General features: G+C 46.5%; 1 protein-coding gene across 1 annotated transcript in view; it reads right to left on the bottom strand.

The window, feature by feature from the left end:
- ITGB8 (integrin subunit beta 8) overlaps positions 1 to 25,922 on the bottom strand; it is a 341,438-nt gene that overhangs the window by 87,221 nt on the left and 228,295 nt on the right. Inside the window, exon 9 of the mRNA XM_029589046.1 lies at positions 9,423 to 9,557. Coding sequence (XP_029444906.1) covers positions 9,423 to 9,557 — 135 coding nt within the window. The remainder of the gene's footprint in view (positions 1 to 9,422; positions 9,558 to 25,922) is intronic.

The following is a 25,922-nucleotide window of genomic DNA, read 5'->3' as shown; positions in this document are numbered from 1 at the left end:
GGCTCTGCCGTCTTCACCGGGGTTTCTCAGCACTGCTGTCATCCCATCTCTTTAGGCACACACTTTGTTTACTTTTAATTTAAAGGGCCAGTAACCTCTATCCTCGCGGCCCTAATCTTTGACATCACAGTGCAGGGACTATATAAGGATAGGCCCTGCACTTTACTAGTGCCTTGGCAACGACTTTTTCCCAACACCTGGCTTTTCTTGTACTCCTGGGCATCCTGAGTTTTCTTTTATTCCTGAGATTCCTGGTTTTCTTGTGGTTCCTGGTTTTTTACTGTGCTTCCTAAGTCTCCTGTGGTTTCTGAGGTTCCGGTGGTTGCCTGAATTTCTAATTCATCCTGCTCTTCAGACTGACACCTGTCTTGACCTTCGCTTGGACTGTCCACGATTATCGCCGCCTGCTTCAGTCTGTGCCTGGACATCAACCACAGAGACCCTACGTAAGTCCAGCCGGCCCTGGTACCCGAGGGCTCAACCTAAGGAGAACAGGGATTGGTACTGGTGAAGCTCCAGTGGGGTCTCTGCTTCTCTCCAGCCTTGCCTGCTGAAGGTAGAGATTACTGGGGTTCCTCCTCATGGGTAGAATCACTCTCCTTTGGTCCAAGGGTCCACGCTCAGAACAATAGTAGTGTTTGTTCCCCACTCCTTTGGAGTGTATTAGGGTCTATGTATATGTGTGAGTGTGATTATATATATATATATATAATAAAGTATGTATAGCCAAGGGTCCTGGCAGGACACTAACATTTACCGCGTTTGAATTGAAAAAAATGCATTTAAGTCTGCTACAGGTGCAGCTCTGGTGATTAGACAAAGGTAGTTTTTCAATACACTGAGAAGGCATTAGAAGTTTACACATGGTTATGCTGAATTTATGCAAGCTGCTAATTAACAATAGGTGAAGTCTGAAACTCTGAATTAAAAATCGACGCACAAAGAATCAGCAGAATAAGAGGCTGATCTCGCTTCACTAAATACAGTCCAAGGAACCATCACAAGAATAGTTGTGAACCATTTATTCCCCTGAAGAAGCCTATACGGTGAAACAGAGGCCTTTGTAGGGACGGAGTGAATACAGGATATAGAAAAATTGGGACAGAGATTACACAGGATATAGAAAAAAACATTTGGAAAGTCAATAATGGGCACAGAAACAGTTGTGGAATCTACAAGAAGTGACAGAGAAACATATGGGACTCTATACAGCACTTCTGTGTAATATTTACAAAGTATCCTTTTCTTGTGGACTGTGGTTCAATAGTATCCTTTTGAATGAAGGTGCCTTTCATGTTAATTTTTGCTTTTTATAAAGTAACTCCTTGAAGTCTAGCCTTATTGAAATTGTTTCATTGTAAGCAATTTGTACATACTTTGGCAATGTTGGTTTTTATACCTGCTATAAATGCATAACACTAAACAACTAAAGAGATTTTAGAAGTGGTGTGAGGAATGAATGATTAGGGTATGTGATTAGTATATGTTTGTGTTGTTGGGTCATTTTATCTTTTGATATTTTTTGGTAATGTGTAATAAAGCTTGAAATAGAAAGTATTTTTCATATTAATTAAGATATTGGTGGCGTTACTAACCTTTTTTTTTTATAGGATTTATTGTTGGATACTCTATTTTAGGTACCCATGTATTATTTTTGTCCATAGCCTAGTTCTAACATACTAAATATATAGATAGATAGAGAGAAAGACATAGATCTCTCTACATATATCTATATATACATATACACAAATATGCATACACATATACATATAAACCCAAAGTAACACTGAAGTGAGAAATCAGTTTTGAGAGTGCATTAGATACAAACCGCTAATAAAATGAAACTACCACATTATAATATCCTATAATTTGCTAAGTGCTAGTATGATGCTAACAGTAAATATTTAACTGGAATGGCAGCTATTACTGCATATTTTCAGTAAATGTGTCATCTAGCAAGAAACTGTGGTATGAAACCAGTGGTTTTTACATGATTTAATGCACACTAGTATTATAATATACTGTATTTTCTAGATTTTGTTGAATTGCAAATTTCTTATTTACCAGCATTTAAACAAACTTTCTGTATTAGTATATTTTAATTTATATAAATATATTTATTAAATTTATAAAACCTAGTCTCATATTACTATGTCAAATAAATACATAATTGTATGTATGATATTCTAAACTGTTCTGATCAGTTTTTTCTGTATATGTGATATAAAAAAAGTCTGGAAATAAAATGATAAAGCAAATAGTGACATTAAAATTAATTTCAATTAAAAAAGATCCCATTTTTTTCTTAAATAGCATGTTTTCTCACTGTAAATGGTATTTTCCATAGATAGTAGGATGAATTAACCATTACATGTGGATGACGTTATCCGGCGGTATTGAACAGACTCATCTCACCTAACTATTGAGCATATGTGGGAGTTCCCACGGGGGCACTGCCTCGAAAGCCTCCTTAGTCTACATCATGGCTAAATATAGCTAGATAGCCAACTCTCAAGGGAGGCAGGCGGGTATTCCATGGCTAATTCACCCTGCTATCTATGGAAAACACAATTTACAGTGAGTAAACATGCTTTTTCCATCAATAAGCAGGCTGAATTAAGGTCAGATTTTCAAAGTTGCGTGATTTTATAACATGCGTGTGTCTGTGCACACATGTTATAAAATACTTTTCCCGTGTGTACATCCGCGCTGGATTTTAATGTCCATGCACGCATGTACAGGCGGGTGGCCTCCTCCGCGCATAGGGGGGGGGGGGGATTTTAAAAGGCAACGAGTGGCGATGCGAGTAGGACTTCCCCAGCTCCCTCCCACTCCACTCCAATTAAGGAGCGGACTGGGAGGGAGCTTCCCTTTACCCCTACCTAACCTTCCTACCCTTTACCCCTCCTCTCCTCTCCTCCCTGTCCCCTAACCCCTTCCTAACAACTCACATTTTTCTTGTTTCATTACTTACTGCTCCTCTGGCCGTAATGAGACAGTAATGACATGTGAATGTGTGGAGAGAACTCCACATCACAGCTTTGCAGATCTCCTCCATGGGAACTGCTTGCAAGTGGGCCACTGACGCTGCCATTGCCCTGACAGACTGGACCTTGACATGACCCCCAAGATGTAGTCCTGCCTGGGCATAACAGAAGGAGATGCAATCTGATAGCCAATTGGATAGTGTCTGTTTGGCAATGGCAATGCCCAACCTATTCTTATCAAAACAAATAAAAATTTGGGTGGACTGTCTATGGGCTTCTGTTCACTCCAGATAGAAGGCTAAGGTTCGCTTGCAGTCCAAACTGTGCAGTGCTTGATCGCCTTGGTGCGAAATGGGGCCTGGGAAAGAATATTTATTTTTATTTATTTTATTTAACTTCTTTTACTATACCGACACTCAAGACCAGGTCTTATCGTACCGGTTTACATTAGAACAAGGGGAAAAATCAATTAACGTATAAGTGGAAAAGAGAAGTTACATTAAAACAGGGAGAGTAAAAACATGGATGTCGGAAGATAGGACAGAATTAAGTAATTGAACAATAAGTTAACAAAATTACAAACTATAAATTAACATAAAACAATAAATTAATATTAAAATAAATTAAAAGAATATTGGCAGGACAATTGACTGATTAAGATGGAAATCCATCATCACTTTAGGCAGGAACTTAGGGTGCATACACAAGATCACACTATTGTGATAAAATTTAGTATAAGGTAGATAAGTCACTAAGGCTGACCCTGCACGCTGAAGTGAACACCACCAAAAATATGACCTTTCAGGTCAGGTACTTCAGGTCACATGTTCACAGTGGCTCAAAAGGAGCTTTCATCAGTTGAGCTAACACCACTTTGAGGTCCCAAGACATAGCAGGAGGCCTTAGGAGAGGCTTAAACTGAGGAAGGTCCTGCATGAAAAGTACAACTATAGGCTGAACAAAGATGGAAGTACCATCTATACCATAGTGGTATGCGCCAGCTGCACTCAGATGAACTCTAACGGAGATGATTTTCAAGCCAGCCTCTGATAGGTGTAGAAGGTAATCAAGCAGTTTCTGAGTGCAGCAGAAGAACGGATCTAGGGACTTCTGCTCACACCACATGGAAAACCTCCTCCAGTCCATAGGACTTTCTAGTGGAAGGCTTTCTAAAAGCCACCAGGACCTGAGATACATCTTCTGAAAGATCAAGCAGCTGCAGAATCAACCTCTCAACATCCAGGTTGTGAGTGACAGGTCTTGGAGATTGGGATGCCACAGCCTGCCCTGATCTTGAGTGATGAGATCTGGGGAAGTCCCCAGACTATTCAGTTTCCGGATGGACAAATCCCGCAGGAGCAGAAACCAAACCAGTCTTGGCCAATTAGGAGATATTTATTTATTTTTATTTAAAAATCTTTCTATACCGTCGTTAAGTTAAATACCATCACAACGGTTTACAGAAGGGCATGATAAAGAGAAATAAGGGTGGTATAGATTACAAATTACTCGTGTGCCATCATAGTACGGTAACAATTTAAAATAATAAACTAGATGTGTAAGTTAAACCTGATTGTTAGGAACAAATTAGGCAGTTTGATTTTAACATTAATGTGCTTATGTAGGTTACTAAAAACTTCTAGCTTGGTGCATCCTTATCGCTCAACTATTTTTCTCCTTTTCTTTATCTTTATAAAATGCTTGTTTAAAATGCCAGGTTTTCAGATTAGTTTTGAATAATTTCAGATTTGTCTGTAGTCTTATTTCAAGTGGCATGGTATTCCAGAGTACAAGACCAGCCAGTGACAGTGCTCTTTCCCTTACTTGCGTGAAATGTGCTGATTTGACAGAGGGGACAGTTAGTAGAGCTTTATTTGCAGATCTCAGGTTTCTTTGTGGAACGTGCACGCACAGTGCCGTGTTAAGCCAGTCGGCTTTATCATCGTGGATTAGTTTATGGATTATACAAAGTGCTTTATATTGTATTCTTTGTTCAATTGGAAGCCAGTGGAGTTCAGCAAGTGTTCCTGTAATATGGTCACTCTTTTTTTTGCCTGTCAAAACTCTGGCAGCGGAATTTTGCAATATTTGCAGAGGTCGAATTATAGATTGAGGTAGTCCTAAAAGCAGGGAGTTACAATACTCTGTGCTAGCGAATATCATTGCTTGTAGAACTGTGTGAAAATTGTTAATCGTTAATAGAGGTTTTAGGATCATAGTCTCTCTGTCCTAGCGAAGCTTCAAGAGAGTCTTCGCCACTAAGGGAATTGAAGGATACGTATACAGAAGACCCTTGTCCTAAAGGTGAACAAGGGTGTCTGAGACTGGTTTGCGTCTGACCTGTACAGGAAGCAGAATCGAGGCATCTTCCTGTTGCAGGGGGACACACATAGATCTACATCTCGTCTCCCCCAAAGGTGGAATATCCAATTTGCTACTCCCTGGTCCAGGAACCACTCTTGGGGTCTGAAGGCTTGACTCAGCCTGTCCACTTCCAAGTTCTTTGTCCGGGCCAGGTACATGGCCCTGAACATCATCCCATGGGACAGGGCCCACGATCAGATCTGGACAGCTTCCTGACACAGGAGGTACAATCCTGTGTCTCACTGCTTGTTGACATACCACACAGCTACCTGGTTGTCAGTCTGGATCAGGACAAATTTGTTGGACAGCCGATCTCAGAAAGCCCATAATGCATACTGATTTCTGAAGCTCTAGGAAGTATATTTGACAAAAATGTTCCTGAGCGGACTAAAGACCCTGGGTACCAAGCACATCTATATGAGTTCCCCACCCCAGATGCATTCGTGGTAAGGACAATTTGAGTGGGAAGACTCTGAAATGAGATCCACTGTTCAAGATTGTAAAGTACTCCCACCAGGACAATGAGTCCCGGAGAGATGGGGTGACTTGGATGCAATCCTGGAGGCTCTGAATGACCTGGCACCACTATGAGCTAAAGGTCCATTGGGCTCTGTGCATGTGTAAATGTGCCAAGGGAGTAACATGGACGGTTGCAGCCATATAGCCCAACAGCCTAAACATGTGCCAGGCAGATACCTGCTGGCTCTATTGAATCTCTGCCTCAATGGTCACCATGGCAACGACCCTCTGGCAGGACAGAAAAGTCTTGGCCTGAGCCATGTGGAGAAGGGCTCCTATGAAGTCCAGTTGAGGTGACAGGCTGAGATGGGACTTTGGGTAGTTGAGAACGAATCTTAGTGACTCCAACACCAGAACAGTCTAGCACATGGACCAGATGGCCCCTGCATGAGACTTGCTCTTGACCAGCCAAATATCCAGATATGAGAAGATATGCACCTGAAGTCTGGGAGGTGCACCGCCACCATGGACAGGCATTTTGTGAAGACCTGTGGGGTAGGTGCAAGTCTGAGGGGCAACACTCAGTACTGGAAGTATTGTCTTCCCACCACAAATTGCAGATATTTCCTGTGACTGTGGAAAATCTCAATGTGAGTGTATGCGTCTAATAGTTTGAGGGAGCATAGCCAGACCACTTTTTGCAAAAGTGGAATCATGGTGCCCAGGGAAACCATCTTGAATGTTTCCGTTTTTTAGAAACTTGTTCAAGGAAGTACCTGGAGTAGAATTCCTGCCTTCTTTGTCCTGGTGGTACGGGCTTGACCACCCTGGCCATTAAGAGGGTGGAAAGCTCTGCTTGTAGTACCTCCTGATGCACTACTAGCCTCCAATGCAGGCAAGGAGGGCAATTTGGAGAGGCACTCAATATATTCAGTTGGTACCCCTGACAGATGATGGATAGAACCCACTGGTCTAAGGATACATTGGGCCACTGGTTCGCAAAGAACTGCAGCCTGCCCCTGACCGGTGGGACTATCGTCCCGGGTACAACAACTGGCTAATGCTCCCTGTGGCCCAGTGAAAACCCTATCCCTGGAGTTGACAAAGGAGCTGGCTGGGGTTTGGGGGCTCTCTTCTGCCTGGAATGGCCGCGGGAGCTCTGATGGTGTTGACGGGATCGAGGAGGTGGAGTATAGTACTTCCTCTGGTGAAAGAAAGACTTCCATGACCCTGGTCTTAATGGCCTCCAGGTTGAGGAGGATGGATTTGGAGTTGTTGGAGGGTCTCATGGTGGTCCCAAAGTTGGGTCACAGCATCCCTCATCCCATCGCCGAAGAGATTCTCTCCAGTGCACGGCATGTCAGCGAGTCTTTCCTGTACCTCCAGCTGGAGATCTGAGGCCTGAAGCCTTGACATTTTTGGGCATTGATTCCCGCTGCAGAGACTGTCGAAGCCTTCGTGAAAACATTGCAGGTTGCATGGACTTTGTGTTTTCCGCACTCCAGATCCTTGTGCACCAGTGACATGAGAGTGTCTTGCTGCTGTTAAGGCAGCTGCTCAGCCACCTCCAGCACCTGCTTCCAAATGTCCCGAGAATACTGGCTCATGTAGAGCTGGTAGGCAGCAATGCGGGCAATAAGCATGGTGCCCTGGAACACCTTCCTCCAAAGAGCATCCATCGTTCTGTGGTCCTTCCCCGGGAGCGCCAAGGAATGGGTCCGAGAGCGCTTGGCCCTCTTGAAAGTGGAATTGAACACCACTGACTGGTGAAGCAGCTGTAGCTTATCAAATCCAAGGTAGACCCTCTCCGCCTTCTTGTTAATGGGAGGCACTATGAAGGGCTCTTCCCATATCCTCAGCAGCAACTCCTTAAGGATCTCATGTACCGGAACCACCTTGATCTCCTTAGGAGGCTCCACAAACTGGAGGATCTCAAGCATTTTTCTGCCTGGCAACCTTGCCTGTCAAAAGTTTAAAAGGGATGGCCTCCACTAGCACCCTCACAAACCCTGTGAGGGTTAAGTCCTCAGACATAGACTTCCTTTGTTCATCTGGAGGAGAAGGGTCTGATGGGAGACCATCAGAGTCTTCAGAGGACTCTGTCAGATCATCCTTCCAGGGGTCATAGGGATGCTATAGGGGATGGGGCCCTAGGTGCTCGGCCTACGTCCAGAGGTGCAGGGACCAGTAGAACTGGACAGGGGGCTACATGCCTCGGCATCTCTGCCGGCCTCAGTGAAGCTTCTTCCTTGGAGGAACTGGCAATGACCACCGTATTGGTAGGAGGAGTCCTTAGTGCACTGCCTGACACTGATGCTGTCCTGGGAACTGAAGCCAGCTGGATTGGTAATCCACTGATGAGTACATTGAGCTTCTCCAGAAGTGGTACGAGGACGGCCGGCACTGTCTCCGGTACCATTGGTGCCACAGGACAAAATACCTGCAGTGCTCAATCCACCACCAGCTGAACTCGGCGCTCTAGCTCCTCCTCAAACATTGCCGATGCCAACACTGACTGGGAGGAAGGAGGGGTGGCCAGATCTTCTTCAGACCCATGAGGGGGATCGAATGCCTTGCAGCAGGACCACTGGAGACTGTTGCAGACCCTGGCATCGATAGAGGATGGGCTCTTCTCACTGCAGGATCATTTTGGGGGCATCGCAGCAAAGGCCTGTGCATCCCTGTACCTGGCACTGTGCATCAATGGATATGGGTGCCGATATTTCTTAGGCTTCCCTCGATGCTCGGTGTGGTCTTTCCCCGGTGCCGAAGTCAAAGATGATAAACTAGTATCCTCAGCATGGAGGAGATCGACAATGGGTCTCCAACGCCCCTATCCACCAGCAGCATCGATGGAACTGATGGTTCCACCAATGTTGATGGCATGGTTTCCATCAGTGCGGCTCCAAGATCCTTCGATGCCACCAATGACAATGGCTTGGACTTCCTAGACCTGAAGAGCTGATCCATCTTATCGAGTCGGAGCCTATGTCCCTTTGGGGTCATCTGGGTGCATAAGCAGCAACCCTGGAAGTCATGTGATGCCCCCAGGCAGAGGATACACAACTCATGAGAATCAGTGATAGAAATGGTCCTCCGGCACCAGGGGCATCAGAGAAAACTGGACATGGCCATGAAGGGGTGAAACAAAAAGTCTGCAAACTCGAAGGTGATGGTAGAGCATGTCAATGGCTGGCAGGCACCGAGGCACTGCCACTGCAGGGGGAATCGACTGTGAAAGGAAACTTACCCGAAACGCAGAAAACCCTGACTAGGGACACTACGGGAAGGTGCCAAGAGGGACTCGGAGACAGATCGAAGGAAAAAAGCGTGAAAAACATGACGAGCAAAACATTTTCCAGATGGCATAAAACAGCCAAAGTGAGATGAATCACACTGTGAGGCTGAAGAGACTGAATAGGGACCGGATATGTGGTATAAGGCATGCTAGGCATGCTCAGAGTGCCTACTCAAAGTTCTAGAAACTTTGACATACGTTTTCTGCATTGGGGCTCCATTTGATGATGTCACCCATGTGTGAGGAGTACCACCTGCTTGTCCTCGGAAAAAAGGTGTTTTGGCAATCCCCCATCCCCATAAAAAATACCTTACTTCATCATTGCTTTTCATATTTGTACATCCTTCCAAGCCAGGTTTTCTGGTACCATCAGGACACAAGGCAGTGATGTTGATTTGAAGGCCCTTGATGGGATTATCCACTTGAATTTTCACTTCAGAAAGTAGTTTCTGCAAGGACAAAATATCTCAATTATAATGCTTTCTGAGGTTCTAAATATGTGCTTGCTTCTAACAAATACAGTACTTGTGTTTGGATTTAAATGAATCAAAGAAAGCTTGTTTTTCTGAATTACAGAGTAAATTAATGCATTGTTGCCTGATACAACAGCCTAATTATAATCTAAATGCACAGTAGTGATCAAGAAATCTTGATAAACAATTGGTATGCACATCTAAGTTTGCTATGCTAGTTTTCACTCATTTTTTAAACAGTATTAGGTTTACTGGAAATAGGATCAAAGTAGAATGATGTCCATATTCAGAACCATTTGTTCAGCTAAATTGGGACTTAGCTTGAGAATTGGCAAGATTTGAAACATAAGATATGCCTTACTGGGTCAGACTGAGGGTCCATCAAACCTAGCATCCTATTTCAACAGTGGCCAATCCAAGTTACAAGTATCTGGCAAGTACCCAAACATTAAATAGATCCCATGCCACTAATGCCAGTAAAAGCAGTGGCTATTTCCTAAGTCAACTTGATTAAAGGCAGTTTATGGACTTCTCTTCCAGGAACTTAACCAAACATTTTTCAAACCCAGCTATACTAACTGCCCTAACCACATCCTCTGGCAATGAATTCTAGAGCTTAATTGTATGTTGAGCGAAAATGAATTTTCTCCAATTTGTTTTAAATATGCTACTTGCTAACTTCATGGAGTGCTCCATAGTCTTTCTATTATCTGCAAGAGTAAATAACTGATTCATATTTAACCATTCTAGTCCTCTCATGATTTTATAGACTTTTATTATATCCCCCCTCAGCCTTCTCTTCTCCAAGCTGAACAGCCCTAACCTCTTTAGCCTTTCCTCATAGAAGAGCCGTTTCATCCCCTTTATCATTTTGGTCGCCCTTCTCTGTACCTTCTCCAGTGCAAATATATCTTTTTGAGATGCAGTGACCAGAACTGGGTGAGATTCTGCTATCTAAGGTCAAGATTCTTCATTTTGCTATAAATATAGCAAAAATAACACGTGCGATAAAAAAAGGGGCGTGTTTAGGGTAATAAGTGGCCAGCTGCATCGCATAACTAGATATCGCACATGGTGTTGAAGGAGTGGTGTTGAGGAGGTCTTTGTGTATGGAGGAGGTGTGTATGTGTAGGTTGTGGAGAAGATGGAACGTGATGGGCATGGGGAGAGAGAAGAGTCCTCAGGATAGGAGAGGGAGTGGGAGGATAAGGGTAGGTGTGCCAGGGGAAAGAAGAGTAGGAGTAGGGCCATGCCCAGGAGTAAAGATAGGCAGGAGGGAAGGGATAGGAAGGTACAGGAGGGGGAAGGGGATAGTCAGGCGAGTTTGGAGGGAGGAGTAGGGCAGGCTAGGGATAGACAGAGGGCAGAGGGAAAAGGAGTCAGTAAGGCAGGGGCAGGAGGGAGGAAGGGCGGGGAAAGGGGTACGGGTCAGAGATTGAGGAAAAGGAGGACACCGCCCTGGAAGAGGAACCGACTCCCCCTTCAGGAAGCCAGGCAGCGCCATGCATTCCTCTCAGAGCCATAAAGTTCAGTGTGCAGGAGAATGACCTGGTCATTGCAGGGGTCCTGCACAACTATCCAATGCTGTTTGGTAACCAGGCAGCCAAGACCTCCAAGGCAGCCAAAGGCCAGATATGGTGGAACATTGGACAGACCATCACTACATGCAGCAGAGTGGCAAGAAGCGCAGAGCAGGTCACACACAGATATCATGATATAAAGGCCCAGCTGAAAGCAAAGGAGGCGGCCAGAGTCAAGTATCAATGGCAGATCGAAGGAGGAGCCCCTTGTCCAATCATCTTGACAGAGATGGAGCAGTGACTCACGGAAAGGCTCGACTAGACGTTTTCGAGGGCATGGTTGAGCAGCTGGACACCACATGAGCTGCAGCCGGTAAGTTCACCTCACCCCTAAATGGGCAGGCTGCAATGGATTTACACATCATTTGGCATAAGATGCTCACTGTGCCAAGAAGCAAGGTGCACCTCTGATGCCAAATCAAAAAAGGATACTTGCTGGCATATGTACTAATGTCTTCTGCTTTATTTCCACGGTTCTCACCCTTGAAGCTGCCGGTCTCAGACAGGAACCCCCAGGGAGCAGCCAGGCAATACCACCTTTCCACAGCCCCTTTGTTATGGATGCACAGACCCAGGTCAGCGACAAGGAGGAGGAGCAGCAGCAGCTACATCCTGAACAGGCATAGCTCATGCAGCAATTGCTGGTTGCATCCAGCACACTTGATGTCTCCCTCAATCTCTCCAGATTCATGGAGGAAGGAAGCCTGAGTGGCAGCCTCCAGAACTACATGAACATGAGTCAGCACACCACAGCACCACCTGCAACCACCATGCCCTCGCCAGGATGAGGCCACAAACCCAGTGATGCCCATCTTGTAGCCACAGACACCAGCACTGCCAGTAGCACCGGCACTGGCAGCAGCACTGCCACCGCCACCGGAACCAGCACCGGCACTAGCACCAACAATGCATGTTGCAGAGCTCAGGCACATATGTGCAAAGCTATGGGGCCTCAGGAGGTCTGTAAACTGCCAGAACCACATCCTGCAATAGTAAACTGCAACAAACACGCAGAACATTAACACACTGGTTGCTGCCTTGAGAAACATGACAAATGTTCTGATACAAATCCTCCAAAGGATGCCAGAGCAGCCTCCGCTGCATCTTTAGACTCCACACCCCACACCAGTCCCCGTGAAGTGAGACGCCCAAGGGGTAGGCCCCCTTAAGCGATGCTCCCCTCAGGTAGTAAGCCACTATGTAGCAAAGTGCCATGAATAACTCAACCACCTGGCCTACAAGGCTAAAGAAGAACATTTGTAGGAGAAGCCTGGGAAGGCCTCTGTACAAAGTTGCTGATGCCTGATGGGCTTTCTGTGATTCTGTTTTGCCAAATACGCATTTAGTGGCACCTACGCTCTTCAGGGGCCCATTTCAGTATACCACACTATGTATGTGTCATATTTGCCTCGGAGAGAAGTGTTTTATGTGGCCAGATATTGATAAAGGTTGGGGAGGAAGGACTCAGACTACCTCATTAGTAGTTACTGCAAGCAACCACAGACCTCTATATTGTTTGCTGACAAACATTTCAGGAATATACACATGGCAAATATGTAGCTGCAGGAAGTGGAGCCTGTCGTGCGTACTCCAAACATAAGTGTGTGAGTGTGTGACTTGCTGACTGGCATGCTGTCTTTGTCTTGGTTAATCGCTATGTGTGTGGGTGAGGTTGCACTCGGAGGTCTCTCCCTTGGCACTGCATTTCATACCCCTGAGCAGGCAGTGTGTGTACATAAATTGAGCACACACACCACTTTGCACAGCATTGTTGAGTGGTTGCTCTCTTGAGAATGGATGCCTTTGACAAGACAGCATATGGGCTGTGGAAGCATATGGGCTGTGGAAGGAATGGCCTCATGCCTTGTACTGTTACATTTTCCCGATGTAAATTTATATCTAGTGTTTACTGAGGGCCAAAGTTGTACTGGCTGGCATCGTGACACATCAAATATGCTGTAGAATTAAAATGTTATCCTTTTCATTTGCCTTTTGTGCCCACCTTGCTCTCTCCCAATGATGCTTTACCACCTAGTATGTGGAGTAGGCCGAGTAGTCCTGTTATTAGGGGGTGTACAGCCTACCCAGACCTTAGGCTGGCACAGAGACTTGCAACATTATGGAGGGAGGTAGTGCTGGCTAAGAAACTGTCCACTGAATGTGAGGATGCTTTGATAGATGGAACGTAGAGTTGGAAGGACTAGCCAATGCTAGCGCTGTAGGGTTGATCCAAATGACAGGTTTGCATCATGCTGCTTTACAGGCGGCATGTACTGAGATGGCTGCTACAGGGGTATGTGTGTGTGTGTGTGTGTGGGGGGGGGGGGGGGCGGGGAGTGGGGCAGGGTTAGTTTGCTTCCAAGGTGCCAGAGGCATGCCAGAAGTTATATTAGAGAGTCCCTTTTCGTATCATATCATGCACACTTCACATAGAGGGTGCCACCCCAGCCCATATCTTTTGAAACTCACTCTGTGCTTTGTAGACGCTGCCAGGGTAGGCCTACCTTTTTTCGTCTATATGAAGGACATTACCTTTCCTGTACATACATAGAGGTGATTCATCCATATCAGCAGTGAAATGTAGGGGACACCGTTTGGTAACTGCTGTAGGCGCTTCACTTGTACAGTTACCTAACTTTCCTTTCCTTTCCTGTATAGTTGCAGAGTGTTGGAACAGACTGTCTGGTCCACAATGTCTGCAGGTGAAAAGCAGAGGCCAAAGACAGCTGGTGCTGGAGCTGGGGACAAGGAAACCATGCACAGACTGCCTACCATCTTTGTAGTGGGCTGCCTTCGGGATCTGGATGCTACCTGTAAGGTCATCCTTACCTTTCATGTATTATACAGACCCCAAAGCCATGCCAGTATGGCCTCTGCTCTTCGCCTGTGGACACTGTGGACCAGACAGTACTCCCTCACTCCTCCTCCCTACTTCTCATCCAGCTTCTGACACTGTGTTCCAACACTCAGCAAGTATACATCCTATTAGGTTAACAGTGAAAGGTGCAAATGTTTGCGTTCACATACCCTTTCTGTCCTTGCACAAATAAGGGGGATGAATATCAAATCTTGTGTGATAATGACTCTAACTTCCACTTAACTCCTCACAAGCTGTACATATACACAAGATTCTGTGTTGGGTATTAAGCTACTCTGCATGTGACAATCAGGGCCATGTAAGCAGGAGTTCCCTAACAGTATTGTGTGTTAGCGCATGCAAGGGGGTGCACAATTGTGCAACCTGCGTGCGCCAAGCCCAGCGCGGCCTGCCTGTTCCCTCTGAGGCCGCTCCGATTTCAGAGCGGCCTTGGAGGGAACTTTTCTTCACCCTCCCCCCACCTTCCCCTTCCTTCCCCTACCTAACCCACCCCGCCGGCCCTATCTAACCCCCCCCCTACCTTTGTCGGTAAAGTTACGCCTGCTGAAAGCAGGACCAGCCCCGCTCCGTCCTCCGGTCCTGGGGGCTGGTCCGGAGGCCTCGACCAGGCCCCCGGCCGGCGCCACGCCCCCGAGCCCGCCCCCAAAACACTGCGGCACGCTCCCGAAACGACGTGGTGTTTCGGGACACGCCCCCGGACACGCCCCCTCCCTCCCCTTTTCGAAAGCCCCGGGACTTACGCGCATCCCGGGGCTTTACGCGCACCGGTGGCCTATGCAAAATAGGCGCGCTGGCGCGCGAGGGTCCTGCGCACATAAATCCGGAAGCATTGACATGCGCGGGCCTTTTAAAATCCGCCCCAATATGTATGCAGTTGGAATTCCTAGTCTGTAGTGGCTCTTTAAGTAGTGAGGCTGTGGTGTCTGCTCTGTGTAGCCATGGCCATGTGACAGTAAGCAGACCCAGTACAGGGGTATCACTTCACATGTACATGTTTTTACAATTCATACTGAGGCTGTAACATGGAAAATCTGTCTCGGAAACCTTTACATGGCTACCTGTACCTTTTTAAGCTTTGAGTTATTTGCCATTTATACCTTTTCTATAGCTGTAGCTCTCCATGCTCCAGGAGGAGCTGGTGTGGCATCACAATTGTGGCCCTAAGTCACACACTTGTGAGCGTTAGGATGGGGTCCGCTCAGGAAGGCTCACAAGCTACACCATGCTAGGTAGCCCACAAAGTGTCATGCCACACATGCCTCTTTAAGTGTGACTATCAGGCAGAACACATGGCGGCAGTGACATGTTATCTTTACTTTCACTACAGTTTTTCAAGTACAGTCTACTACTGCATTGTAGGCATACGTGTTTTCTGTTACACACTGACCTACACAGTGAAACAGTGAGAGAAAGAAAGAGGATAGCATGGAAAGGAGCACATAACAGGCTTCTGGCCTCCCTCCCCTGGAAGGGGAAGTGGTATGTGAGGCCTATCAGGCAAAACATTGTTCAATAAGGTTTTGGCAAATCTGGTTGCCACTCAGCATGGTCTCCTAGGCTTGTACAGGGAGACATGGTGGACCCGGGGAGAGATCTGGACGTATCTCCATTTGTACTCCATGGCATAGAGCAAGATTATGGAATACACAGCAGAGCAGCACAATCTTTGCACATTTGGGTACGGCATACATTAAAGCTCCACCCATCTTGTCCAAACAGCAAAAGCAACTTTTGAGAAGTCCGAAGGTGTATTCGATGACACAGAGGGGAGCACATAAGGCCTCATTATACCTCGTCTCTACTGACGTGTTGGGAATGGCAATGGGGGTGAGAAGCCAGGTCCTGCAACCATACCCAGAATCTCCTGCAGCAATGACAGATGAAATGCATCAATCATAGCACTGTCACTTCCAGATCTGAATGCCAAACCACAGCATCCAGTAAGACTGTATAAGGTAGCCTGTACCTTTGCTGAGCCTTAAAGGGCGAGTTGCATAGCCTAACTGCCTATCACATTGTTGTAGGCCTGTATATGTGCAGGCTAGCTGTAGCATAAAGGAGCTCAGCTGTTGAAGACTACTACATCAGATGTGGGTACTACAGCTATTGTGTGCCAGGCCCTTGCAACCCAGCAAAGGCTACTGGTGCGTAGCGTGGCATGCCAACCTTGAGAAGATACATAAGAGCTGCCATACCTATGTTAGCTGCAAAAGCCATACCTCATGATGTGAATGTGAATGTCTGAGGCAGCTGTGCAGTCTGTCCTGCATAGAAAACCATTTGAGAGTACACACACAGGGAATATGGCAGGCCACCAACATGCACAGGACAATGCTTGTAGTAGAAGTGTGTGAGGCTGTACAGAAACAGTGTGCGACAATCTTCCTCACGCCTCAGTAACAGCCCACACGTGATGGTGCTGTGCCGGCAGTGTGGACAATTGAAGTTTGTGATTCACCAGTGAGATTAAAATAGCTCCCAAGGGAAAGATAAGAACAGGGCCATTTTGCTAATGAAGACATTCAAAGTGTATTGTGCCTGCTGACTCAGCGAGCTTTATGTGCCATGCATTGTTTGCCTTCACAAAGTTTGCCACGCTCTGAAGTATGTGGAGAAAAAGCCATGGCTTGTGCCAATGGGCTGCATATGTGACTGTACAAGCCACTTGTCATGCCACCAATCCTTTCCTCCCCTGCAGCCACCCACCAATTTGGGTGCCATTAGCCACAAACACATAGGCAGAAATGGTATACAGAAAGAAAAATGTGTCTTACCTATGAGCTAAGCGTCATCATACAGGCCAACCTCAAAATTTTCAAAGATGCCCGATAGCCTAAGTATAAAGGAATTGTTTGCGGTTCTTGTGAACCTGGCCATGACGTCGAGTATGTGCATTTGAGTGTTGCAGACCACTTGCATATTGATGGAGTGGAAGAGCTTTCTGTGTGGTACGTCTCCTCCCTCTGACCGGGTGAAATGATGGCCATGTGAGTGCAGTTGATTGCTCCAACAACATTGGGAAAGTATGCGAAGACACAAAAACCCTCTCTTCAAGTCCATCAAGTCCTGCCTTTCATGAGGAAATGTTATATAGTGAGGAATGCGGTCAGTGACTGCTTTGATGACTTGGTTGAGACAGCGTGAGAAAGTGGTTTGGAACATTCCCCCCACCACTTATATTGTGGTTTGAAAGGAGCCGCTTGTCATGAAATGCAGGGCGGCCAACAGTTTTGTGAGGCCAAGCATGGCGTGGGACCTTTCAGTGACTGCAACCAGATCCCCTCAGATTTCTTCATATAATTCCAGGATCGCCCCGGAGCTGAGCCGATACTTGCTAAGCACAAAGTCCTCTGTCATGTCCAGCAAGGGTGCTTTGGGGGAAAGATACGCTTCCTGTATTTCCAGCACCATGGCCACCTACGTGCAGGACGGTGGCCCAGGCCCTGAGCTGGTGGATGGGACCCATAGCTTTGCCTGCACTGCTGGTACGTCCCTAGGAGGGCTTGGAACAGGCCTTGGCTTTTCTTGAGGTTATTCTTGTTCCATGTGTAGTCGTCTGCGGCGAGCCTGCCGTGACAATTACACTTGCAAGAAACAATATGGCTTTAGGAAATTAGAGCAGGTAAAAACTTCTGTTTTTAAGGGGCCAGGAAGGCCTGGTAAGTGTGTCCATTATCATTGCTTTTTTCATCGCATGCAATATTTGCCAGACCCTAATTTCCATTAACCCCACCTAAACTCCTCCTACTTAACTACTACCGATTTCGTGTAGCCGGCGCGTGCCGAGCCGCGCAGCCTACCTCCGTTCCCTCCGAGGCCGCTCCGAAATTGGAGCGGCCTCGGAGGGAATTCGCTAACGCCCTCCCCTCACCTTCCCCTCCCTTCCTCTACCTAACCCACCCCCCCGGCCCTGTCTAAACCCCCCCCCTACCTTTGTTGGGGGATTTACGCCTCCCAGAGGGAGAAGTAAATCCCCGCGCGCCGGCGGGCCGCTGGCGCGCCTAGACGCAACCCAGGGGCGGTTCCGGAGGGCGCGGCCACGCCTCCGGACCGCCCTGGGCCGAAACCACGCCCCCGGAACGCCGCTGACACGCCCCGAAAACGCCGCGCCGATTGGCCCCGCCCCCAACACGTCCCCGACACGCCCCCTCGGAAAACCCCGGGACTTACGCGCGTCCCGGGGCTCTGCGCGCGCCGGCAGGCCTATGTAAAATAGGCGCACCGGCGCGCAAGCCCTGCTCGCGTAAATCCGCCCGGATTTACGCAAGCAAGGCTCTTAAAATCCGCCCCTCAATGCGCATGATAAGGCCCTAATGCAATTTCATAAATGACCCCCTAAGTTAGCTGAATAAATGCCAGTTTTCAGCATTATAAGACTATCATAGCTGATTAACTTTAGGATTGCAGAATAGCAGCTAGCTGGCTGGCAACTGAAAATGGACATTAAACAGTTGCAGATTTAGAAACAATGCTTCCTTTTAGCAATAAATTATACAATATATTTGTATCTGTCATTATACTGTACTGTTTTAACTGTTTCAAACTCTCCCCATGGCTAATATCCTGGGATATAGAGAACATCCTCTCTGACATTTTATAATTAATGAGGAAAATTATTCTGCTGAACTACCCACAGAATATAAAAACAAGTTATATGGTTAATGTAATTGATTGTATCAAGAAATGTATCTTATATTCAACTTTTGCACCATTAAATTTAACACACATATAGTTTTTGCATAGTAGAACAAAAGATTTTAGTATATAAGGACAATTTAGACCACCCAGTCTGCTCAGTTGTACTTGTCTGTATTAATCTACTTCTGATCCTCACTCTTTCTTGCCCTTCTCATGAGGAGATCATCTAGCTGTCGGCCGTATAAGAATGACTACTTGCAGGAGATTGCTTCTTCTTATTTTGGGCATTAGCTGGGGAGGACAGACAAGCCATCCTACTTCTCAGGTTAGGAAACCTGTTACAAACTAGGGATGTGAATCGTTTTTTGACGATTTAAAATATCGTCCAATATATTTTAAATCGTAAAAAACCATTAGAGGCACGATACAATAGGAATTCCCCTGATTTATCGTAAAAAATCGTAAATCGCGGGAGGGGGGAGGGGAAGGGGGAGAGTGGGAAAACTGGCACACTAAAACAACCCTAAAACCCACCCCGACCCTTTAAAATAAATCCCCCACCCTCCCGAACCCCCCAAAATGTTTTAAATTACCTGGGGTCCAGTGGGGGGGGGGGGGGGGTGTCCTAGTGTGATCTTCCACTCTCGGGCCACGGCTGCGTTAATAAAAATGGCGCTGGCGCTACCTTTGCCCTGTCATATGACAGGGCAAAGGTAGGCCATGCTTTCCAGCCTAAACCTAACCCATCTAGTGAACAACCCCACTCATAAAGCAGGCCACACCTTGGACCTGATTTTCACCAACCACTACATCTCAGACACATCAATATCATCCAAAACTGTCCCTTGGTCTGATCACCACCTATTACAATGCAAGACACAAGTAACAACCAATTACATCACTAAAAATAATGAACCACTATCATTCAAATACTGACCTCCCTTCCAATCCGACTTACTCCAACAAGAACAAGGTAAACAACTAGTGAATCCAGACCTCTCCAATATTAACACCGCCACCCAATTCTGGGTCCACCTTACTGAACAAACTGCAAATAACATAAACCCCGTGAAATCGAAACTGATAAAAAATAACCGAGGAAAGAACAACCCATGGTTCAACTCCCACCTTAGATCAATGAAATCCAACCATAGGAAACTGGAAAAAGAATGGCGAAAATCCAAATGCCCAGTATCCCTTCAAAGATACCGTATACAACTTGCCACCTATAAAAAGATGATACTGAACACCAAATGCGACTACTACAGTCAAAAGATAAAAAAACTCCACAAACAACTCCAACTCCCTCTTCAACATTGTAAGAAACCTCATAGATGAGAATAACAACAACACCCCCACATCTGAATCGAATAATTTAAGCCAAGACCTTGCCATGTTCTTTAAAAATAAAATAAACAAAATTACTGGCACCTTCAACAATTCTGCGAACACAGAAGAACAACTAGATGCAACAAAGATAACACCATGGTCGAATTTCGATCCTATCACAAATATTGAAACTGAAAAAATGCTAAGGAAAATAAACCCAGCTCATCATGATCTTGACATCATCCCAACCCGTGAATTAAAGGAAATGGCACACATAATTGCCCCACCATAGCAGCAATTATAAACAAATCACTTGAAGAAGGTGAACTACCAACTAAACTAAAAATTGCAACAATCATGCCAATTCTAAAAAAAAAAGATCCTAGACCCAGATGATCTGAATAATTACCGTCCTATCTCTAACCTTCCCTTACTTGCAAAGATGACAGAGAAAGCAGCATTGATGCAGCTTAATGAACACCTGGAAAACAACAAAATACTACATCCATCTTAGCATGGCTTCAGAAAAAATCGCAGTACAGAAACCCTGCTACTAAATTTATCAAACAAAATAATAAGAGGATTTGACAATAAACTAAGCCACTTACTAATTCTACTAGATCTCTCTGCGGCTTTTGACACCGTAGACCACAAAAGCCTGATATCCAGACTTGCAAACATAGGTCTTTCAGGCACAACTCTTGACTGGTTCACCTCATTCCTAAAAGACAGGTTCTTCAAAGAAACCTTTAACAACAACTCCTCTGAGCCCCTCCCCCTTGAAATAGGGGTTCCACAAGGGTCCGCCCTCTCAGCCACCCTCTTTAATATCTATCTACTCCCACTCTGCCAACTCATCTCAAGTCTAGGTGTTATATACTATATGTACGCCGACGACATTCAATTCCTCATTCCAATAACCTCAACGATCGAAGACGCACTGAGTCTAACAGCCAACCACTTATCGCAATCAGAAACATGCTGAACCACCTAAAACTATGCCTCAACATGGACAAAACTGAATGTGTCCTCATTGAAAGAAACAACGCAGGCCAAATAACCCCACTGCCGCCCTTACAAATCGACAACACTAACATCCAACTGAAGAACAACACTAAGGACCTTGGTATCTGGATCGACAATGAACTAAACCACAAAAAGAACATCGCAACGAAAACTAAAGAAGGCTTTTATAAACTACGCTTACTTAAACATCTTAAACCGCTTCTACACCAACAAGAATTCAGAACCGTCCTGCAATCACTTATTTTCACCAGCATCGATTACTGCAACTCGCTCCTGATTGGACTTCCCAAATCTGCCTTAAAACCTCTCCAACTGTTGCAGAATGCTGCAGCCAGAGTCCTAACCGGCAAGAAAAAATCGGACCACATCTCCCCTGTTCTGAGATGTCTGCACTGGCTTCCAGTCGAACAAAGAATCAAGTTCAAGACTTTAACTATCTTACACAATGCTATTTACAGAACAGAGAACAACGCCCTCGATAACATGATCCAGATACACAAACCACAACGCACAACAAGAACAACCAGCAAACTGCACCTAACCATACCCCCTCTTCCTTCAGCTAAGCTTTCCAACACTAGGAACAGAGCCTTCTCCACTGCGGGACCGAAAGCATGGAATTCCTTACCAGACTACTTAAGCACAATCAGCGACACCAAATCATTCAAAAAGGAGCTCAAAACTTGGATTTTCAGACAATCATTCACAGATGGTGTTGGCTAATCTGACCGCCTACACACCAGAGACTCGATGACGCACGCGAGTTTATACGCAACTTGTGCACCCGTACTTGTTTAGTCCCTGCTTAGACAATGTCTGTATGCTGTAATCCCTGATTAGACCTTGTTTGTACAATGCTTGTTCACTGTAATACCTGTCCATAGATGTTTGTATAATGTAATCCTGTTTTCAATTTGCCTGTATATAGAATGATGTAATGCGTTAACTTAATAAGTTCAAGAAGTTCTCGGTTAAATTTGTTAATCTGTAATAAGTTGTTAAACTGTAAACCGGAGTGAAGGCAGCTTGCTAAACCTCGGTATATAAGCAATCCTAAATAAATAAAATAAGCCAGGATTCTAGGCAGGCGGCAGACAGCAGAGACTGAAGACGAACTGAGGTTGAGATAGGCAGCGAGAAGGATACCAGCGGATGAGCCGAAGACAGAAGCCAGAGGACGAGCCAAAGTCAGAATCCAGTGGACAAGCCGATGTCAGAAGCTAGTGGACGAGCTGAAGTCAGAAGCCAGTGGATGAGCCGGAGTCAGAAGCTGGTGGCAAGCCAAGTCAGAAGCCAGTGGACGAGCCAAAGTCAGAAGCCAGTGGACGAGCCGAAGAGCTGGAAGGGGAACAAGGCAAGAACAGCAACTAGCACACTCCAAGGAGTAACCTCGTTGCAAGGCAAGGAGTGGAGCTAGTTGCAGGGTTAAGAACCCTGAGAGCGTCTGATGTCATCCCCAGGGCGATGCTGACTTCCCGCGCTGGTCCCTTTAAATGCTGAGCCCCTGCGTGTGTACCTAGGGGGTGGGGCCAGCTGCAGAGCGCCGGCGGCGTCTACCTCAAGGAGGGAGGCCATGGGAAGGGCCTAGCAAAGCCTGAATGGAGCCCTGCGGTCCCCGGAGCTGTCTTGAGGTGAGGGAATCCAGCTGCGGACCTCTGCGGGCCGGAACCACAACAGTACCCACCCTCTTACGCCCCCTACCTGGGGGCCGAGGCTTAGCAGGGTGGTTGAAATGAAACTGGTGAGGAAGAGTCTTATCCAGAATGTTGGAGGCTGGCTCCCAAGTATTCCCCTCAGGGCCATACCCCTCCCAGGAGAGAAGATACTCCCATCGTCTGTGATGGAAATGGACGTCTAATACTTCTTTTAATTGATAAATGATGTCCTCCTTAGCTGAAGGTTTGGTGGGTTCAGGAGGTTTGTCGTGGAAATCTGACAAGACCAAAGGCTTTATTAAAGACACGTGGAAGACATTATGAATCTTTACTGTGGACGGGAGACGTAGACAGTAGGAAACTGCACCTACTCGCTCCGATATGCCGAACGGTCTGATGTACTTAGGAGCCAGGCACATGGAGGGTATCCGTAAGTGAATGTTCTTGGTGCTCAATCACACCTTATCTCCAGGGAGAAATACAGGAGCAGGACATCGCAGTTTGTCTGCTTGTCTTTTTGCGGTAGTAGCCATCTGTCGGAATTTCTCCTGAGTAGACCTCCAAAGATCACGTAACTGTCGGGCTGTGAGTTGCGCTGCCGGAGACGGAACTGTCAGAGGCAAGGGTAGAGGAGGTCAGAGTCGTTTCCCGAATACCTACTGGAATGGGGACATATTGGTGGCAGAATGTCGATGGTGCTTATAGGAAAATTCTGCCCACGGCAGTAAAGACACCCAGTCATTTTGTTGGTCCCCTACAAAGGCTCGAAGGAACGCTTTTAAGGTTTGGTTTGTACGTTCCGCTTGGCCGTTGCCTTGTGGGTGAAAGGCCGTGGTAAAGTCTAATTTGACCCTGAACCTTTTGCAGAGTGCTCTCCAGTATTTGGTCGTGAACTGCAAACCTCTGTCCGAGGCAACATGGAGGGGGAGTCCATGTAGATGAAAGATATGCTGAGTGAAGAGTTGCGCAAGTTAAGGCATGGTCGGCAGCTTGGTTAGAGGCACAAAATGAGCCATTTTCGAAAATCTATCAACCGTGACCCATATCACGGTTTTCTCTTCTGAGGGTGGCAAGTTCACTATGAAGTCTGTGGACAGATGGGTCCATGGCTCTGTTGGAATGGGTAATGGTTGGAGGAGCCCCCAGGGATGGCCAGGCAGGGGTTTTTGTTGAGCACAAATAAGCCTCTTTACCTGAGGCCACCAGTAGTATTCGGTCAACAGTTCCAAGGTCCTAGCCACTCCAGAATGACCCGCGGTCAAAGAGTCGTGCGCCCATGATAAAACTTTCTTGCGCAGGTAAGCAGGCACTACTGTCTTACCCATGGGAACCACCTGTGAAGCTGCAAGGAGGACCTTGGCAGGGTCTAGGATGTATTGAGGCGGATTGGGGGTAACTTCAGTCTCAGTAGTACAAGAGGGCATCTGCCTGAACGTTCTTAAACGCTGGTCTGTAGCGGAGGAGAAAGCTGAACTGGCTAAAAAACAGGGACCATCGAGCTTGTCGTGGGTTGAGGCGTTGAGCTTGGCACAGAAACTCTAGGTTCTTGTGATCCGTATAGACAATAACAGCATGTTGGGCCCCTTCTAGCCACTGACGCCATTCTTCAAATGCCAGCTTAATGGCCAACAGCTCCTTATCCCCTATACCGTAATTCTTCTCAGTGGGTGAGAACTTCCGAGAGAAGCTGGAACATGGCAAGGATTTGCCTTTACTGGATATTTGGCTTAGGACCGCTTGTACCGCAAGGTTGGATGCATCAACCGCCACAATAAATTGACACTGTGGATCTGGATGATGGAGGCATACGTCCCGAAGAAAGGCTCTCTTCAGCTCCTGGAAGGCACTTTGCGCCGCTGGAGACCAATTTTTGGCATCTGCTCCTTTCTTGGTAAGGACAGTGAGCGGGGCTACCATCAGGGAGTAATGTGGTATAAACTGGCGGTAAAGGTGGGCGAATCCAAGGAAGCGTTGCAGAGCCTTAATTTCCACTGGTTGAGGCCATTCCTTGATGGCCGCTACTTTATCTGGATCTATGTGAAAGCTCATGGAAGACACAATATATCCAAGGAAGGGCAGGGATTCTTAGTCAAACTGGCACTTCTCTAATCTGGCAAAGAGGCGGTTGTCTCGAAGTTTTTGTAGCACTTGTCGATCGTGCAGACGGTGCATGGCCAGATCCTTGGAATAGATCAGTACATCATCTAGATATATTATGATGGAAGTGTGCAACATATCCCTTAACACTTCATTCATTAGGTTCTGGAAAACCGCAGGGGTATTGCATAAGCCGAATGGCATTACTGGGTACTCATAATGCCCATCTCTCATGTTGAACACTGTTTTCCACTCATCACAGGGTTGTTTCCTCACTAGGTTATACGCACCCCGGAGGTCCAGCTTGGTGAAGACCTTGGCTCCTTGCAGCCGGTCTAGAAGTTCGGGAATCAATGGCAAAGGATATCTGTCGTGTCGCGTGATGGCGACTAGGCCACGGTAATCTATACAGGGTCTGAAGGACCCATCTTTCTTCACAACAAAGAAGAATCCAGCTCTGGCAGGAGAAGTAGAAGGCCGGATGAAGCCCCACTCTAAATTTTCCTGAACGTAACTGGACATGGCTCAAGTCTCCGGAAGCGACAAGGGGTATACCTGCCCCTTGGGAAGTGAGGTGCCGGGCACCAAGTTTATGGCACAATCGAAGGGCCAATGTTCGGGGAGAAGCTCGGCCTTCTCCTTTGAGAAGACATCTAGATAATCCAGGTAGTGTGGCGGAACAGCCACTGGCGTGGTCAGAAATGGCACACTGGGCCGAGGAATCATCGCCAGGCAGGAGGTGAAACAGGATGAACTCCAAGATGCAATTTGAAGGATATCCCAGTGGATGACTGGGGAGTGCTTCTGAAGCCAAGGCAAGCCCAAGATGATAGGGTGAATGGATCTCTCCAGTATAAAAAACAAAATGTCTTCAGTGTGTACGAGGATGTGGTTAGTGCAGTTAGTGTAGCTGGGTTCAAAAAAGGTTTGGATAAGTTCTTGGAAGAGAAGTCCATTAACTGCTATTAATCAAGTTTACTTAGGGAATAGTCACTGCTATTAATTGCATCAGTAGCATGGGATCTTCTAGGTGTTTGGGTAATTGCCAGGTTCTTGTGGCCTGGTTTGGCCTCTGTTGGAAACAGGATGCTGGGCTTGATGGACCCTTGGTCTGACCCAGCATGGCAATTTCTTATGT

Source organism: Rhinatrema bivittatum, chromosome 2 (genome assembly GCF_901001135.1).
Source record: "Rhinatrema bivittatum chromosome 2, aRhiBiv1.1, whole genome shotgun sequence".
NCBI lineage: Eukaryota > Metazoa > Chordata > Amphibia > Gymnophiona > Rhinatrematidae > Rhinatrema > Rhinatrema bivittatum.
This window is presented reverse-complemented; position numbering and strand designations above follow the sequence as displayed.